The sequence below is a fragment of the Schistocerca nitens genome, chromosome 5 (genome assembly GCF_023898315.1).
Source record: "Schistocerca nitens isolate TAMUIC-IGC-003100 chromosome 5, iqSchNite1.1, whole genome shotgun sequence".
Lineage (NCBI taxonomy): Eukaryota > Metazoa > Arthropoda > Insecta > Orthoptera > Acrididae > Schistocerca > Schistocerca nitens.
In genome coordinates, this window is record NC_064618.1 from 442,977,638 (window position 1) to 442,996,998 (window position 19,361).

General features: G+C 39.4%; 2 protein-coding genes across 3 annotated transcripts in view; one reads left to right on the forward strand and one right to left on the reverse strand.

Moving 5' to 3' along the window:
* Positions 1–221: 221 nt before the first annotated feature.
* Positions 222–1,602, reverse strand: LOC126259364 (ELL-associated factor 2-like). The gene has a single exon (XM_049956103.1). It carries the CDS (start codon positions 1,491–1,493, stop codon positions 642–644), a length of 852 nt encoding a protein of 283 aa, XP_049812060.1. The 5' UTR covers positions 1,494–1,602; the 3' UTR covers positions 222–641.
* A 197-nt stretch (positions 1,603–1,799) lies between these two features.
* Positions 1,800–19,361, forward strand: part of LOC126259365 (lysophospholipase-like protein 1) — a 59,727-nt gene continuing 42,165 nt past the window's right edge. Inside the window, exon 1 of one of the 2 annotated variants that reach the window (XM_049956104.1) lies at positions 1,800–1,939. In XM_049956104.1, coding sequence (XP_049812061.1) covers positions 1,855–1,939 — 85 coding nt within the window. In that variant the 5' untranslated portion in view covers positions 1,800–1,854. Of the gene's footprint in view, positions 1,940–2,074; positions 2,135–19,361 lie in introns of those variants that run through there. The other variant, XM_049956105.1, reaches the window with a different exon arrangement.

The following is a 19,361-nucleotide window of genomic DNA, read 5'->3' on the forward strand; positions in this document are numbered from 1 at the left end:
TGGCTTTGTGAGTCAGTTCAAAAGAAGGCTTAATATAGCACTGAACCTAGTATAGTACTGTGGAATTCAAACCAACCTTCAAGCTGAGGCCGGCTTTACCCATCTTGCAGAAAGCATGCACTGTGTATTATCAGGATACATAAAACACACACACAGATAAGTACACTTCTTTCATATACCTACTGAGCTATAAAATAAATTTCACTGTTTTATATGTCATTTTCTAATTTATTCACATCTGACAGGGTTTGTTTCTCATCTTTACATAATACAAAACAATATAAATAGATTATGTATTGCACTATTACTAAACAGACAGCTCCCACAATCTGTTAGAATGTTCAACTGGCAGAAAGTTATTTCCCATCAACATTAAATTTTTACACAGCAAATTTTCATGTTACTCAGCTCAACTTTTTCTTTCAAAAGTATCCTCCAACAGATGACAAATTTCCTTTTCTTAACACAGATAGCGATGATTTGCAAGTTCCTCTTTTTAAATAAAAATCAAAACTGTCAATTGGCAAACTTTTTGAACAATCACATGTCACATGACAGCAAATAAATAAAGCAACTACAACAGAACCTGCAATAACAGAGGAACTGAAGTTCAAAAGGATCATTTCTGAAGTATTTTTTTTTTAGTCATCTGAACCGGATTCTGACAGCTGCAAATCCTCATTCAGAATCTTGGAGAACCCTGAAAATTGTCCATTGGTACTATTACCACCACCACTAGGAAAAGATTGATGACCACTCGAAGGCTTAGTCTCCGTTTCACTGTCTGACTGATCTGGAGAACTGTCACTTGATGATGACTCTGAAAGTGAGGGGAGCGATGACTGTTGGCCCATGTTTTCTTGCTGAGAAGATAAAGGTGCTGGTGGGGAGACTGTATCAGTAATTTCATCCAGACCAATAAGTGGTAAACTGCTTGCTGCTGATGCTGCTTGATTTGAAGTCTGGGTTGGACTACGTGAATGATGTGATGGCGATGGATGCAATGGTGAATGACGTGGTATAACTGTTGATAGTGATGAAGCCATCTGCTGTGCACGCAACAAGCTGCTTCTCTTGTTAAAACCTTCTGTCTCTGAGCGAGTTTTCTTCAATTGTAAATTACTGCTCAGTTTCTCCAGTGTCACTTTTCCGGTTTTTCTATCAATTATCAGAACACATTCTTTCTGGTAAGGGCGGTATGAGCCTTTATATACAGTATGGGGAGTGCCTGCACCATCTACATGGGGCACTGTTACGGTCACTTTCTGATTTTCTTCAATCGCAACAGCTGCGTCTTTTGAAACGTCGACACTAGCTGGCTTGAAGTCATACCGCAAAGTATGGAATGATACAGATTTATCATTCATGAAACTGCGGCCCATTTTTAATTCTTTCACTTCAGATCCTAAAGCTAACTTCTCAGCAATCGTTCGATTATCTTCGCCTGCGCCGTTGGCACGAGACATCCGGGCATTTTGCTTTCCTGGTGGCATCTTTTAAGCTATGACATTTAAACTACTTTCAAAATATGTTAAATGTTTCCAAAAAAAAAGTCGCTTTAAATTTCGCACTTTGAAGATCTCAGCATGCTCCTAGTCATCTTTTCGGGCCCCCGTGAAAACAAGTTGAATTCTCACTACTCACTTTCTCCAGCGTACTACCATCAAACTTGGTTGCAATACACCAACTGTTGCACAGGAATGCACGCTTCTCAAGTAAAACAGCAGTCGTTGCATGCACGGAAACTCTCGAAAATGACATACGAAATATTTGCTCAAGAGTTACAAGACTGTGTGCACCACTGAAACACACGCAACAGAAGTTCCGTAATAGCACATAAACATCTGCCTAAAGATGAGTTCAAAGATTGGAAGCGTTGCAGCAATTATGCAAAAGAACGCCTCTAATAAAGGGACTGTTATATTTCTACATGGATCAGGTAAATAATGTCTACAACTTAACTTTCCCCTCGGCACTTATCGGTTGATTCACAGTGAGCATCACGGTGACGCCGTCGTACTATAACTTCCCCGTAGTATCTTTGCTCACAATATCGTAATTTTGTAATGTGAAATAAATATGTTATTTTTGTTGAGTAGCAGTATTGTTTTGAGAGATCCGCAGTCCGTACGAAGTGTGTATCGTTAAAAAGATATCGACTAAAGTTTTTCTGTTGAAACTGCGACACTGGCCAAATAGTCAGGAGCAGAAATACATGCAAGCAAAATCCTGTAATGTTTTGTAGTTGAAAAATAAAGAAATAATTAAAGCAACATGACATTAAATATACTTAACAGTGTAGTCACTTAGTGTTAGGCATTCATTGTCTAACCTGTTGAAGAACCCTAAGTATCAGAGCTATAAAATCGCGACCATGTAGCCTACGAATTGTACCAGGAAAATGTTAGTGAATGAAATTTATGGTATTTCAGCCACAAAATACATTTAATAATCAAATGTTTCTAATAACAGTATTTTAATTACATCGCACTGTGTAGTCATGAATGCATGCTTTTAACCAATTTTTTTAAGTGGTAACGTCAGACTGCTCACCAGAACTAAAATTCGACAACAAATTACCTTAGGAGATTAGATAGATTACCAAAAATTAGTTTTTTCTTCATGGCTGTAATATTTAGCAACTATAGCATATATTTTTCAGAATAAAATTCAGTGGTCAGTTGCAAATATATATTTTTATTATGCTTTACCGGTTTCGTCAAATTAATTTGCCAAGTTCTCTAGCTTAGTTTTGGTTTTGCAGATGTCAGTATCTTCTTTATAGAAGCATAATGCCAGGGCATGTCCAGAAATCTAGGTACATATTGTGTGTAATTACAGTAAACACAGATTGACAATTTACAGTAACTGAATCACACCTATGTATCTATGTACAGATACATATAATTGAGTCAGTTAATGTAAATTGGCAGGCTGTGTTTACAGTAATCACTTCGAATGTGTACAGTGTACAATGTGTAGCATTATGCTTCTATGAAGAAGATATAGATATCTACAAACCCAGTACTAGACTTGAAGTTGACAAACTAATTTGTTGCAGCTGGTAAAGCACAATAAAACAATACTGTATATGAAAGAGACTACTGGTTTTATTCTGAAAAATTAGTTAAAAAGCAGTTAGACAGTTTTGGGACAGTTACATCAAGCTGCCACAGATGATGTGATTGCACCCAGAGCTAATGCTTCTTTTGTACTGAGCTTGATGTAAATGAGACTCTAGCACACCTACTTCCTTTAATTTTTTTTACAAATTTTAACACATTTCACAGCAGTGTACATTCTTAACATAATATGAAAAGGAGTTAGTGGAAATGTAATGGGACATGGAATGACATTCTTTTCTGGAGAACAAGTGAACAGAACATGAACACCACTTTCAGTCTGCAGAATAGGACTGTATGAATAAAGAGAAAAAACAGTAATTGGGCTTATTATAAAAGTCTGTTCTGTTTTTTTTTTTTTTTTTAATGTACCAAATGAATTCATTTACCAGTCAGCTAAGCACATCCAGACTGTAGAATTAATTTTTCATTCTGCAGCTGTGTGTACACTGATATGAAACTTCCTGGCAGATTAAAACTCAGTGTGTGACTGGGACTCAAACTCGGGGAGCCTATGCCTTTTGCAGGCAAGTTAGGTACCCAAGCACGACTCATGGCCCATCCTCACAGCAATTTCTACCAAGGAACAAAATTTTAGCATAAATTGCCTAACACAATTAAAGAGATCTAAAAAAACTTGAAAAAAGCATTTAGAAAGTACCTATTAAATAATAAATTTTCTACAGTTAAAGCCTACTTTGACAACACAGAGTAGGGTTTTGATAAAAAAAAAAAAAAAAAATGAAACAAGTAAATTATAATAAAACATCTCTATCATTTCACAACACTTTGACACTACCGAATAATATCTTTTGGTTCTTTAATTTCTTCTTCTTCTTCCTCCAGAAAATCTTTCACTGGAGCTCTAATACTAACAATACTAATATCTTCTATCTTAGTTTTGTCTTATTTATGCATTTGTGTTCAGCCATTCAACACAACAATATAGGACATGTCAGATACATTACAAATATAATTTATACATATATAAAACATTTAGAAACTTGGACCCTCAAGAAACAGAATGCTGCAAAGGTGTGTGTGTGTGGGGGGGGGGGGCAGTTTCCGTTCCTCTACAATACAGATAGCCATGTACTGTAGGCGCAGCCATGTTCTAGGGGTACCAGTATCTGTGGAGAGGCAAAACTAAACTGTGTTTCCTAAAAACGGGCAGCAGCTTTTTCAGTAATTACAGGAACAAGAGTCAGAATGATTGACAGATCTGGTGTTGTAACATAGCCAACATGGCCTTGCAATTATGGTATTGTGAGTGGCTGAAAACAAGGGGAAACTAGCTGATATTTACTCCCAAGGGCATGCAGCTCTGTTGTGTATTTAGATGATGATGCCATCCTCTGGAGGTAAAATAATCCCCTTTTTGGATCTCTTGGTGGGGATTACGCAGGAGGATGTTGTCATCAGAGGAAAACAAAACTGACTTTGTATGGTCAGATCCTATAATGTTAGATTGTTGAATTTGATAGGTAGGCTAGAGAATTTATAAAGGGAATTGCATAGGTGGAAATTAAATATATTTTGAATTTGTGAAATGTGTTGGCAAGAAGTGCAGGACTTCTGATCACGTGAGTGTAGGGTTATAAATACAAAATCAAATGTAGGTAATGCAGGAGTGGGTTTAATAATGAATAAGAAAGTGGGAATGCAGGTAAGCTACTATGAGCAGCATAGCGAATGCATTATTGTAGCCAAAATAGATGTGAAGCCAACACAAACCACAATATACAAGTTTATATACCAAATTACCCAGTAGATGATGAAGGAACTGAATAATATATGATGAGAGAAAAGTAGTTCAAGTAGTTAAGGAGACAAATATTTCATTGTGATGGAGACTGGAATTCAATAGTAGGAAATGCAAGAGACGGAAAAATGGCAGGAGAACGTGGGCTCAGGGAGGGGGGAGGGAGGGGAGGCAGAAAAAAAAAAATCCTTACTTTAAGTCAGTCACTATCTCTGCAAACATAATGTTATTTTTAGAAAAAACGACAACAAAAAACAAACAATGAGGAAACTGTCTGGTAAAGTTTTTCAGAAAGCATAATTTCATCATCTTTGTTTAAAAATCTTGTATTCATGGAAGAGACCAGAAGAGCAAATAGATTGTGTAATGATGAGACAGAGAATTTGGAACCAAATTTTAAACTGAAAAACATTGCAAGGGGTAGAAGGGGGCTTGACCATAATTTATTGAGTATGAACTATAGGTCGAAACCAAAGAAATTGCAGAAAGGTAGGAACTCAAGGAGATGGGACATAGATAAATTCCAAAGAACTATGAAATAGGATAGACTGCTACTCACTGTGAAGACGACCTGTTGAGTTGTAGACAGACACAACGAAAAGACTGTTACAGTCTTTTTGTTGTGCCTGTCTGCAACTCATTGAGTAGCAGCATATCTTATTCCATATATTGTTGTTATTCCAATCCTGAGTTTCCATAGTTTTATTGTTCTTATAGCATGTTTTTGAACAATGAAGACTTTGTTCTTAAAGATGAGTTACCTCAGAACATTATTCTATATGACATTGTTGAATAAAACTACGCGAAACATCTTAACTTACTGATTTGTCTCTTCCCAAGATCTGCAATGATTCCAAGTGCAAATTCGGCTGTACTGAGTTGTTTTAGAAGTTCCAAAATGTGCTTATTTCAATTAAAATTCATCAATAAGGACATATAAAAAGTTTGAACTTTCCACCCTGTTTATTAGTTTCTCACCATGTATTGCACATATCATTGGTGTAGTACCTCTTAGATTGCAGAACTGATTAAGTTGTCTCTTTTTAAAATTGAGAATGAGACCATCCACAGAAAACCAGATAATGATGCTCTTAGAAACTTTGTTTACAATTTCTTCTGTTGATGTATCTATGCCTGGATTGACTTCAATACTAGTGTCATCTCCAAAAATAATTAATTCTGCTTCTTGTGTATCACATGGAAGATCGATTACGTATCATACATGATTTCTCCCCTATCAGAACAGTCTCCCCCGATTACATTGCTTCAATTACTAAGTACAACATTCTTCATTCTTTTGTTTGGCTAGGACATTATCTATTAATTGGCTATACCACAAATTTCATAAAACTCAGTTTATTTAGAAGAGTATTATGATTCACACAGTCAAATGACGTAGATAGGTCACAGAAAATACCATTCATAAAAAAAAGGGACGGTCATTCCACTTGGGATCTATAGAAGGTACATTAGCTCATTTGTGTTAGTTGTAAATATTTGTCATGTTTTATTGTTTTTCTGACACGTTCTACATCCTGGAGGATATCCTCATTATGGATCAATATGAATGAAAGTAAATCTAATCTGATCTAAACCATATGGTGCTGTTTTGTAATTTAATACATATAAAATTTGAGTGAACATATAAATGGCATTCTGAGTAGAACAATGTTTCTGAAATCCCAGCTGTGAATTACTGAGGATGTTATTGTTGCTTGGGTGGGATGCTATTCTAGACTACACGACCTTCTCATTTATGGAAATTGATGTCAGTAGTAAAACAGGTTGGTAGTAGTTGACATTTCTCCTATCATCTTCCTTAAAGAGGGGTTTAACAATGGCATATTTCAGTTTCTCTGGAAAAATGCTTTGAGTTTGTTGTAAATTACTTGTTTCAGATAAGACAGAGCTTATAAAATGGAAACAGATCTTTATTATTCTGTTGGAAACACCAACATACAGATGAGCTGTTTTTTTTTTTATGTTATCCTGTTTTTTGTCCAAATTTCCTGTGTCTCGTGTATCTAATTTCCATATAGCCTTAAGTCTGTTATGCATGTATATACAGGGTGTTACGAAAAGGCACAGCCAAACTTTTAGGAAACATTCCTCACGCACAAATAAAGAAAAGATGTTACGTGAACAAGTGTCCGGAAACGCTTAATTTCCATGTTAGAGCTCATTTTAGTTTCGTCAGTATGTACTGTACTTCCTCGATTCACCGCCAGTTGGCCCAATTGAAGGAAGGTAATGTTGACTTCGGTGCTTGTGTTGACATGCGACTCATTGCTCTACAGTACTAGCATCAAACACATCAGTACGTAGCATCAACAGGTTAGTGTTCATCACGAACGTGGTTTTGCAGTCAGTGCAATGTTTACAAATGCGGAGTTGGCAGATGCCCATTTGATGTATGGATTAGCACGGGGCAATAGCCGTGGCGCGGTACGTTTGTATCGAAACAGATTTTCAGAACGAAGGTGTCCCGACAGGAAGACGTTCGAAGCAATTGATGGGCATCTTAGGGAGCACGGAACATTCCAGTCTATGACTCGCGACTGGGGAAGACCTAGAACGACGAGGACACCTGCAATGGACGAGGCAATTCTTCGTGCAGTTGACGATAACCTTAATGTCAGCGTCAGAGAAGTTGCTGCTGTACAAGGTAATGTTGACCACGTCACTGTATGGAGAGTGCTACGGGAGAACCAGTTGTTTCCGTACCGTGTACAGCATGTGCAGGCACTATCAGCAGCTGATTGGCCTCCACGGGTACACTTCTGCGAATGGTTCATCCAACAATGTGTCAATCCTCATTTCAGTGCAAATGTTCTCTTTACGGATGAGGCTTGATTCCAACGTGATCAAATTGTAAATTTTCACAATCAACATGTGTGGACTGACGAGAATCCGCACGCTATTGTGCAATCAGGTCATCAACACAGATTTTCTGTGAACGTTTGGGCAGGCATTGTTGGTGATGTTTTGATTAATTGGGCCCCATGTTCTTCCATCTACGCTCATTTGAGCATGTTATCATGATTTCATACGGGATACTCTACCTGTGCTTCTAGAACATGTGCCTTTACAAGTACGACACAACATGTGGTTCGTGCACGATGGAGCTCCTGCACATTTCAGTCGAAGTGTTTGTACGCTTCTCAACAACAGATTCGGTGACCGATGGATTGGTAGAGGCGGACCAATTCCATGGCCTCCACGCTCTCCTGACCTCAACCCTCTTGACTTTCATTTATGGGGGAATTTGAAAGCTCTTGTCTACGTAACCCCAGCACCAAATGTAGAGACTCTTCGTGCTCGTATTGTCGACAGCTGTGATACAATACGCCATTCTCCAGGGCTGCATCAGCCCATCAGGGATTCCATGCGACGGAGGGTGGATGCATGTATCCTCGCTAACGGAGGACATTTTGAACATTTCCTGTAACAAAGTGTTTGACGTCACGCTGGTACGTTCTGTTGCTGTGTGTTTCCATTCCATGATTAATGTGATTTGAAGAGAAGTAATAAAATTAGCTCTAACATGGAAAGTTAGCGTTTCCGGACACATGTCCACATAACATATTTTCTTTCTTTGTGTGTGAGGAATGTTTCCTGAAAGTTTGGCTGTACCTTTTTGTAACACCCTGTATATGTACATTTATGTCGGTACTCTGCAAGCCACCATATGGTCCGTGCCAGAGGGTACCCTGTACTACTTCTAGTCATTTCCTTTCCTGTTCCACTCACAAATAGAGTAAGGGGAAAACAACTGTTTATATGCCTTTGTATGAGCCCTAATTTCTTGTATCTTATCTTCATGATCCTTGTGCACAATGTATGTTGAGAACCGTAGAATGGTTTGGCAGTCAGCTTCAGATGCCAGTTCTAGAAATTTTCTCATTGGTGTTTTTTGGAAATATTGTCATGTCCCCTACAGGGATTCCTTTTTGAGTTCCGGAAACATCTATGTAATACTTACATGTTGTTTGAACCTACTGGTAACAGATCTATCATCCCACCTCTGAATTGCCACAATGTCTTCTTTCAGTCTGACCTGGTACGGATCCCAAACACTCTAGCAGTACTTAAGAATAGGTTGTGCCAGCATCCTGTATGTGGTCTCCTTTACAGGTGAGCCACTCTTTCCTAAAATTCTCCCAATAAACTGAAGTGAACCATTCGCCTCCCCTATCACAGTTCTCACCTGCTCGTTCCATTTAATATCACTTTGCAATGGTACACCCAGATAATTAAATATCTGGAATGTGTCAATCAGGACGCTAGTAATAATGTATCCAAACATTACAGGTTTGTTCTTCCTACTCATCCACATTAACTTGCATTTTTCCACATTTAGAGCCAGCCAACAGCAGTCCTACCACATGTCCATGGGGCACTCCTGACAATATCCTTGGCTCTGATGAACACTCACCAACACTGTCAACATACTGGGTTCTTTAGATTAGATTAGATTCAGTTTTTGTTCCACAGACCCAAAGAATGAGATGATTCTCATGGATGTGGAACATGTCAGAAAGTATGTCATAAAAACATAAAACATTTGAATATAATACTTACTACCCTGATCATTTTTCAGGAGATAGCTGAAAATAAGTTTTACAATGCAGTAAACTGGGACAGCTAATATTTACAGAATTAACACACTGTCAGAATGAAACACTGTTAACCACTATTAATAAATTTATCATACGTAAAATATCTAATCTTGACTGTTGTGACAAAGTATTGTCAAAACTGAAATATAACATATATTTTTACTTAAGTTCCAGTCTCTGTTAAGATATTCATCTATGGAGTAGAAGGGGTTGCCTATCAAAACGTCTTTCAAACTCTGTTTAAACCATGCTTTATCTGAAACCAAGTTTTTAATGGTTGCTGGCGATTTATTAAAAATGTGTGTTCCTGAATACTGGACCACATTTTGGACCAAGGTAAGTGATTTTAGGCCTTTATGTAGCTTCTTCTTACTAGTATTGATACTGTGTACTGAACTATTGATTGGAAATTGAGATGTATTACTTGCAACAAATTTCATTAAGGAATAAAGATACTGAGAAGCAGTGGTTAGAATACAAAGTTCCTTGAACAGGTTTCTACAAGATGCTCATAAATGTACACCACAAATGATTCTTATCACACACTTCTGCACCCTAAAAGCTTTTGCTCGGTTTGATGAGTTGCCCCAGAATATGATCCCATACGACATAATAGAATGAAAGTAAGCAAAGTATGCAAGTTTTTTGTATTTATCTCTCCTACATCTGACTTCATTCTCATGGCAAATACAGACTTGTTTAGGTGCTTAAGCAATTCTGTGGTATACCCTTCCCAACTGAATTTATTATTGAGTTGTACTCCCAGAAATTTAACTCTGTCAACCTCTTCAATCTGCGTGGCTTCATACGTTATACTCATGCTGGAAGGAAATCTCTTACATGTTCTGAACTGCATATAGTGGGTCTCCTCAAAGTTTAATGACAAAGAATTAGCTTTAAACCACTTATTAATATCAGCGAAAATTTCATTAGCAGCTGTTTCTAAATCTGTACTTGACTTGCTACCTATTGCAATGTTTGTATCATCTGAAAACAAAACAAACTTAGCATCTGGCATTAGCTAAGAAGTCTTTGAGCCACTCACATATCTGTGAACTTATTCTTTTGTTATCAGCCTGCAATGGGGCACCATGTCAAATGCTTTCATGAAATCTAGAAATATGGAATCTGCCTGTTTCCCTTCATTCGTAGTTTGCAGTATATCATGTGAGAAAAGGGGAAGCTGTGTTTCACATAAGTGATGCTTTCTAAAACCACACTGATTTGTGGACGAAAGTTTGTCAGTCTCAAGAAAGTTTTTAATATATTCAAACTGAGAATATATTCAAGGATCCTCCAGCAAACCGAAGTTAGGGCTATCAGTCTGTAATTTTGATGGTTCATTTTTTCACCCTTGTGATACACTGGAGTCACCTATGCTTTTTCACAGTTGCTTGGGACTTTGTACTGGGTGAGAGATTCACAATAAATGTGGATAGGTAAGGTTTCAGTGGCATAGAGTACTCTTTGTGAAACCAAATTGGGATTTCATCCAGGTCTGGTGATTTATTTGCTTTCAAATCTTTCAGTTGTTTCTCTATGCCAGGGGTGCTTATTAAACAATGGAAAATCCAGGATGGAATGTAACAATATTATGAGAAGGAAAGCTGCTACTCACCATATAGCGGAGATGCTGAGTCGTAGTTAGGCACAACAATTATAGCTGTCAGCCGTTAAGGCCTTCATCAACAATAGACAGACATACACACATGCAAACTCACGCAAACACAACTCACACACATAACTGCAGTCTCAGACAAGACTGCAGTCATGTGTGTGAGCTGCATTTGCACGAGTGTGTGTTTGTGTGCCTGTGTCTGTCTATTGTTGATGAAGGCCTTAACGGCCGAAAGCTACTTCTTGTTGTGCCTATCTGTGACTCAGGGGTGCTTATTACTTCATCATCCATACGGAAGTTTCTCTGATGGTCAAATGACAGTATGTTTGTACAATTCTCCTGTGTGAACGATTTCTTGAATGTGAAATTACTGATTTCTGACATAATGTTCACAGTCCTTGATTTTTAAGTAACTTTTCTTGGTAATCTTGAGTAGTTTTTATAGTGTGCAACTACTGCAGGATCTCTACTTGATCTTGCCAACAGATATATTTCCTGTTTCTTTTCATAAGATGCTTTAATCCCTGTTGTGATCCATGGTTTTTTTACATGGCTGTTTAATGGCCTTTCTTATTAGCTATCTTTATATAATGATATGAATTTATCAAGTAATGGATTAAATTTTATATCAGCTTTGGTTTGTTATAAATTTCATCCCAGATCACCTCTTGTGAACTATTCTTAAATCTTAAAACCATTTGTTCTAGAGTCATTTCCATTGAGGAATATTGGTACTTTAAGGCCCTATCTTTTCTACACCCTGATTAAAATTGCTTTGTGATTGACACTCCAGTGAGTAAAGCGGTAGGTGTTAGCCATCACCCAGTCATAGTTTTTTCTCAAGTGCCTCAAGCTTACTGTGTTGCCTGTTTTGTATGGATAGTACCTTGTGAGATATGACTGGGTGAATGCCAGCAACACTGCTCCCCCCTCCCCTACCCCTGTTCCCATTCCAGTATCACAGAGCCCTCATTCCACCAATGCACCCAGTCTTTTTACTTCTCTCCTTTTTCCACTACCTTGCCCCCCCCCCCCCTCCGCCATCCTCCGTCTAAACTTCCAGCTGCACCCAGCATTTCACTGTAGCCTACCCCTTCCCTATATCCCTCCCCCTCCCTGCCCCAGCTTCCTCCTTATTCCACCCAGTTGCCACTCCCATCATGCATGCTGCTGTTGCTCGCAGTGTGGCTTCAACTGCCAGAAGCTGCAGTCGTGTGTGTGTGTGTGTGTGTGTGTGTGTGTGTGTGTTTTGTGAACTGCAATCTGAAATTTTGAGGGTAGCAAGGTTAAAATACAGGGCATGTAAAGCTATTTACAGCTTTTACAGAAAACCAAATGCAGTTGCAAGGGATAAAGGATATGAAAAGGAAGCCTTAGTTGAAAACAGAGTGAGACGGAATTGTAGCCTGCCCCTGTGTTATTCATTTTTTACTCTAAGCAAACTGTGAAGGATACCAAGGAGAAATTTGGTTAGGGAATTAATACTCAGGGAGAAGAAATAAAAACTTTGATGTTTTCTGATGGCAATGCAGTTATGTCAGAGACAGCTTGGGACTTGGGAGAACAGTTGGATTAAATGTATAGTGTCTTGAAAGGGGGTTGTAAGATAACCATCAACAAAGGTGAAACAACAGTTATGGAATGTGGTCAAATGAGATCAGGGGACGAGAAGGATTTAGATTAGGAAATGAGACACTAAAAATAGGAGATGAGTTTTATTATTTGAGCAACAAAGTTTGAGCTGATTTTTTATTATCAAGTTTTATCATACAGCAGGAATTGTACAGTTGATATTGGGCTAGTCAAAATGAGGATACAGCAAAAAAGTGACTGTAAATTGCTAAGTTTACCAGTAACTATTTAAGGATGGGTCAAAATAAGGACACATTAATACATAGTATCAGCAGAATAGTAGGTAAACTAGAATTAGGTGCCTATTCTTACATTGCAATTTTTTGAGTTACATTTATTTTTACATAGCGGTACTTAGGTATTATTTTATGGAATAGAAACAGTGCGTTTAGTTTCATTTTAAATGTTGGATATGTAGCAATTTTTATTTCCTTGGGATCTTATTGTTTTGTATGACATCAATGTTAGTTATGCTCCTCAGATAGGATGTTAGTTTGAAACATATTTGGTGTATATTTGAGTTTCCTCTGGTAGATTAGTTTTGTACATTCTTGTTGTGTAGTAGTTTGCCTGTGTTTGAGAGGTGGTCCCTAGTGAACAAGATAATTTCATAGATTAATAATCATGGAAAATTCAGAACACCAAGCGCAGTGAAGTGAAATTTATGGGACACCATATTTTTAAGGCCACAAGATATTCTTAGGGCCCTTTTTTGCCTTGTAAAAACATTTATACTATGAGTTGAATGTTCCCAGAAAATGACCCCCAAATTAGAACAGTGAGTGCCACTGAAGTTCAGTAGTCATTGAATTTTTTCACAACTGATTTTGGGTGTGTGACTTTTGAGTCCTCTGGTGTTACTGATACATTCTTATTTGAAAATTCCTGGCAGATTAAAACTGTGTGCCTGACAGAGACTCGAACTTGGGACCTTTGCCTTTCACAGGCAAGTGCTCTACCATCTGAGCTACCGAAGCACGACTTACTCCCAGTCCTCATAGCTTTACTTCTGCCAGTATCTCGTCTCCTACCTTCCAAACTTTACAGAAGCTCTCCTGCGAACCTTGCAGAACTAGCACTCCTGAAAGAAAGGATACTGCGGAGACATGGCTTAGCCACAGCCTGGGGGATGTTTCCAGAATGAGATTTTCACTCTGCAGCGGAGTGTGCGCTGATATGAAACTTCCTGGCAGATTAAAACTGTGTGCCCGACCGAGACTCGAACTCGGGACCTTTGCCTTTCGCGGGCAAGTGCTCTACCATCTGAGCTACCGAAGCACGACTCACGCCCGGTCCTCACAGCGCACACTCCGCTGCAGAGTGAAAATCTCATTCTGGAAACATCCCCCAGGCTATGGCTAAGCCATGTCTCCGCAGTATCCTTTCTTTCAGGAGTGCTAATTCTGCAAGGTTCGCAGGAGAACTTCTGTAAAGTTTGGAAGGTAGGAGACGAGATACTGGCAGAAGTAAAGCTGTGAGGACCGGGCGTGAATCGTGCTTCGGTAGCTCAGATGGTAGAGCACTTGCCCGCGAAAGGCAAAGGTCCCGAGTTCGAGTCTCGGTCGGGCACACAGTTTTAATCTGCCAGTAAGTTTCATATCAGCGCACACTCTGCTGCAGAGTGAAAATCTCATTCTGGAAACATTCTTATTTTTTGGTACTGAACTACAAATTTCATTATTTTTAATTCTCTATATGGATGTCCTTTCGTTTGATCAGTTTCTTATAGAATTGTCATCCCACACAATTTTTGCTTGTGACTATTCTTTTCTAGTTTTTGAAAGTATGCACACGCCTCACTACATTCCTCCTCTCTTAAGAAGATCATCGATTCTTGAGACATCGATTTTGTCCTTCTCATCCAGTGGGCTCAGGCTAAGGTGGCTTGCATCTATGGGAGTGTATGGTCTGAAGTGCTTCAGGTACAGATATATGTTGTGCCCACCTTCCCATGTCAAACCACAGAGCAACACCAGTGATCCCGAGGGTGTTTCCATATTGACCTTGGGCATCGGATCTGGTGACGGTGCTCATGGTGCTGAAGATATTGGTATCAGTAGTTGCTCAGGAATGGGTGACAGAATCCTTGACCATGGTGTCAGAAGCAATAGAGGAACTGATTGGTTCAGCCACCGAGGACAGGCGTCCTTGCCTGCACAGGAGTGGAGAACTGGCAGCAGTAGGTGATTTGACGCCTGGTGTGGACGGGCTTGGAGGCAAAGGTGTGACATCAGAGGGTGCCTGACCAACCACACAAAGGCGAAGCTGATTGTGCTGCCTCAAGCAGATGCCATCCTTCATGTGGATGTTGAAGAGACGTTTCCCCTGGCATCTTGCGATGACAGCTGGAATCCATCTAAGGTGACTTCCGAAACCATGCTACCAGACAGCCATACCCAGCTGAAAGAGGTGTGGCGGCTGCATGGGTTGATGTCCAGTTGGATGACACAGGGAGTGTAGCAGGTTCTTGGCTGGTACCCATGAAGTATCAGGCTCTTGAGCCGAACGGCATGAAACAATACAAGGAGAGAAACTGATCTAAGGCAGTGTCAGACAAAGAGATAGCAACATGCATTTTCATCTGAATTTTGAATGTTCACACTAGTCATTCCACCTCAGTTTTAGATCATGGATGTTACAGTGGGGTGCGGATGTGATGGATACCAAAATGCAAAATGCCGCAAACTCTTACAATGAAAATTGTGAACCATTATTGGACACTAACATCATGGGCAAGTCTTCAAGTGAAAAAATTTTGGTCAGGGCTGCAATGGTGGCAGTTGTGGAGGTGGAAACACGATGAATGACATATAGAAAATGTGAATATGTCAATGACCAACAACTAATAAGTATTGAGAAAGGGGCCAGCAAAATCTACATGTATACAGTCCCATGAAAGTTACTGCATCGGCCAAGGAGACAATGATTCCTGGTGAGCTGCTTGGTGTGTCACACACTGTGAACAGGAGGCTGCAAGGCAGGTAACATTACCGTCCAAGCTGGCCCAAAATGCATGTCAATGGGCCATAGCTTTTGTGTGTGATACATCCCAATCATCTCCGTGTAATAAACAGAGAACCGCCTACCTGAGAGGCCACATGATCCATTTCTAAAAGCAGAGCACCATCCACAACAGAGAATAGATGTCAAAAGATGTAATAATTATGGAGGGGGGTCAGATCCACAAGAAGGTGATGAATGCGGCCACCCATGTTGTACGATTGTTACGACCTTCGCAACGTGGTGACCAGCAAAATCGAGTCTCTCTGTGCCGCAACATATTTAACAACTGCACGATTTTTGCTTCCACGGGCAAAAATTTACGGTAGTAGATGACTTTGCCTAGGAAAACCGTAAGTTCTTTGTCTGGAAGTGACACAATAGCAGAAACATGTTGGTCCTAAGCTTTGAGACCCACACAAGAAACTTCAAACCCAAGATAAACCTGGCAGCTTGGAGGACAGACAAAATAGTGTGGAGATTTTGTAAATGTTCTTCAGTGAAGGCACCGGAAACTACAATGTCATCCAAATAGTTTGTACAACCTGTCACAGATGCTATAAGTTGTTCCAAAAACATTGAAAAATAGCACGAGTGGTGGCAACTCAACTCCAAAAGGCAACCGCAAGGATTGGTATAGTCCAAAATGTGTATTGACAACTGACACACATTGTGACTCTACATCTACATCTACACACATACTCTGCAAATCACATTTTAAGTGCATGGCAGAGGGTTCATCGAACCACCTTCACAATTCTCTATTATTCCAATCTCGTATAGCGCGCAGAAAGAATGAACACCTATATCTTTCAGTATGAGCTCTGATTTCCCTTATTTTATCGTGGTGATCATTCCTCCCTATGTAGGTTGGTGTCAACAAAATATTTTGGCATTTGGAGGAGAAAGTTGGCGATTTGAATTTCGTGAGAAAATTCTGTCGCAACGAAAAACGCCTTTCTTTTAATGACTTCCAGCCCAAATCCTGTATCATTTCTGTGACACTGTCTCTCATATTTCATGATAATACAAAACATGCTGCCTTTCTTTGAACTTTTTCAATGTACTCCGTCAATCCTATCTGGTAAGGATCCCACACCGCGCAGCAGTATTCTAAAAGAGGACGGACAAGTGTATTGTAGGCAGTCTCCTTAGTAGGGCTGTTACATTTTCTAAGTGTTCTACCAACAAAACACAGTCTTTGGTTAGCCTTCCCCACAACATTTTCTGTGTGTTCCTTCCAATTTAAGTTGTTTGTAATTGTAATACCTAGGTATTTAGTTGAATTTACGGCTTTTAGATTAGACTGATTTATCGTGTAACCGAAGTTTAACGAGTTGCTTTTAGCACTCATGTGGGTGACCTCAGACTTTTCGTTATTTACGGTCAACTGCCACTTTTCACACCATTCAGATATCTTTTCTAAATCATTTTGCAATTTGTTTTGATGTTCTGATGACTCTATTAGTGGATAAACGACAGCGTCATCTGCAAACAACCTAAGCCGGCTGCTCAGATTCTCTCCCAAATCATTTATATAGATAAGGAACAGCAAAGGGCCTATAACACTGCCTTGGGGAACGCCAGAAATCACTTCTGTTTTACTCGATGACTTTCCATCAATTACTACGACCTGTGACCTCTCTGACAGGAAATCATAAATCCAGTCACATAACTGAGATGATATTTCATAAGCACGCAATTTCACATCTGAAGGGAGTTGTAAATAGGCATCTGACAAGTCAATTTATGAGAACTATTGACCACCGATAATTTTGTAATGAGATCGTCTGGGCACGGTATCGTGTATGTATCCACTACAGATTGTGCATCCACAGAAACTTTAGAATCACTGCAGAGGCATAACTCGTCTGATGGTTTCTTTACTTTAACTAAGGGTATAGGCATTCACTTGATACAATAGGTCAAACAATGCTGAATTCTGTGAGGTGATCTAATTCATCTTTGACTTGTTCCCTGAATGCCACTGGAACTGGACGTACCTTGAAAAAATGAAGCCGAGCTGAAGGTTTCATGGCAATGTGCACTTGAAAATTGTTGGCACAGTCCAGTCAGGGAGAGAACAAAGAGGAAAACTCAGAACATACTGCATCTAAGTGTGTATACGGCACTTGTTCAGACACGAAATTCACTTCATCTGAAATGGTAAAACCAGACACCTTAAGATTCTCCTTACATGTGTTATGTACACCAAGAAATGTGACTGAACTAATGACTTGTAGTTCAGTGGGTAAAGAACTGGCTGAGAATAAGGAATACCCTTCTTATTATAATTTACTAACTTTAATGACACAGGGAGAAACAGAAGGAGCCCAGGTCCATATAATTTTGTGAGTTTAACAAGGTTACCGCCACTCCTGTAACCACTTGCATATGCAGAACTTTATGAAAAGTGATAACATCAATGAAAAGCTTGTTTGGTGCAACAGAAATAGCCGATACAATGTTTACATCCGTATTCGCATCTTGATGGTTGTGCGGAATTTTTGCTTTGCAAACAGAAGCAATGTGATCTTTTTTGTTGCAGTTATGACAGGAACTCATTTGTTTTGGTTAGTCTGGGCACTAATGGTTAATAAACAATAAGGGCAAGATGGGAGCATGTAACATGTACGTTGCTGCTTACTGGCCTGTTTACTTCATTGGCGAGGCTGTTGCTAGGAGCTAGGCCAGCAACCTTTATACCGTGATCATGTGCAGATCACCATGATTATGTCTTCTTCTGGTGAAATGTCTTAAGCTGGTGTGGAGGATTGCTATTATCCCACACCATGACTCAGTTTCATTGCCCACTGCTCACAACACCTCGAACAACTGCGCAGTAGCTAAAATCTGAGAGGGATGGATTTTCAATCTGGAGGGCACGCTCTTGCACCTCGTGACCTAGAGTTAAACAAATGATAGCATCTCTCACCATCTGATCAGCATATGGCTCTTTGAGCACATTGGACACAAAATGACAACAATGACTTAACTCATGGAATTCGGCCACCCGTGCTCGATAGTACTGATGTGGTCGCTTCCTACAGCAGCAAAACTCAATCTGGGATGCAGTAATGTAGGTGCACTTACAGTAAAATTTTGAAAGAAGTTCACACATTTGGACAAACATTAAACAAGACAGATCTTGCAGATGGGTGAGTTGACATAAGACATGATACAACTTTGGTGATATCCATGAAAGGAACTAGGCATGACATAAAACATCATCAGTAATCCAAAAAGCTTAAAAGTATTGTTGTAGATGTTCCTCTTATGCACCCTATTCCTCCAATGAACTCATAGTATGTAGAAAAGGGTGGCAAACAAAACCATGGGAACCACTGAGGGCAAAATAGCAGGTGACACAGATAGAGGAGCATGTCAACTAGACAAAATAGAAGCCAATGATTATAGTACTTGAGTGCGATTGTCCAGCGCCTGTGACTAGTTGTGTAATGCTGTGGCAAATGATTCTTGCTGTTCAACCAACTGACATAAAATGTCCTTCATAACACCATCAGACATCATGAGAATAAATGGAGGACCAAGCAGAGTAGAAATTTGCGTGGAGAACAGAACCTCAGTTGCAACCAGTTGTTTTGTAA

Bases quoted from the DNA above. Each gene is read 5' to 3' on its own strand.
- LOC126259364 (XM_049956103.1), bottom strand. From the start codon at position 1,493: ATGCCACCAGGAAAGCAAAATGCCCGGATGTCTCGTGCCAACGGCGCA.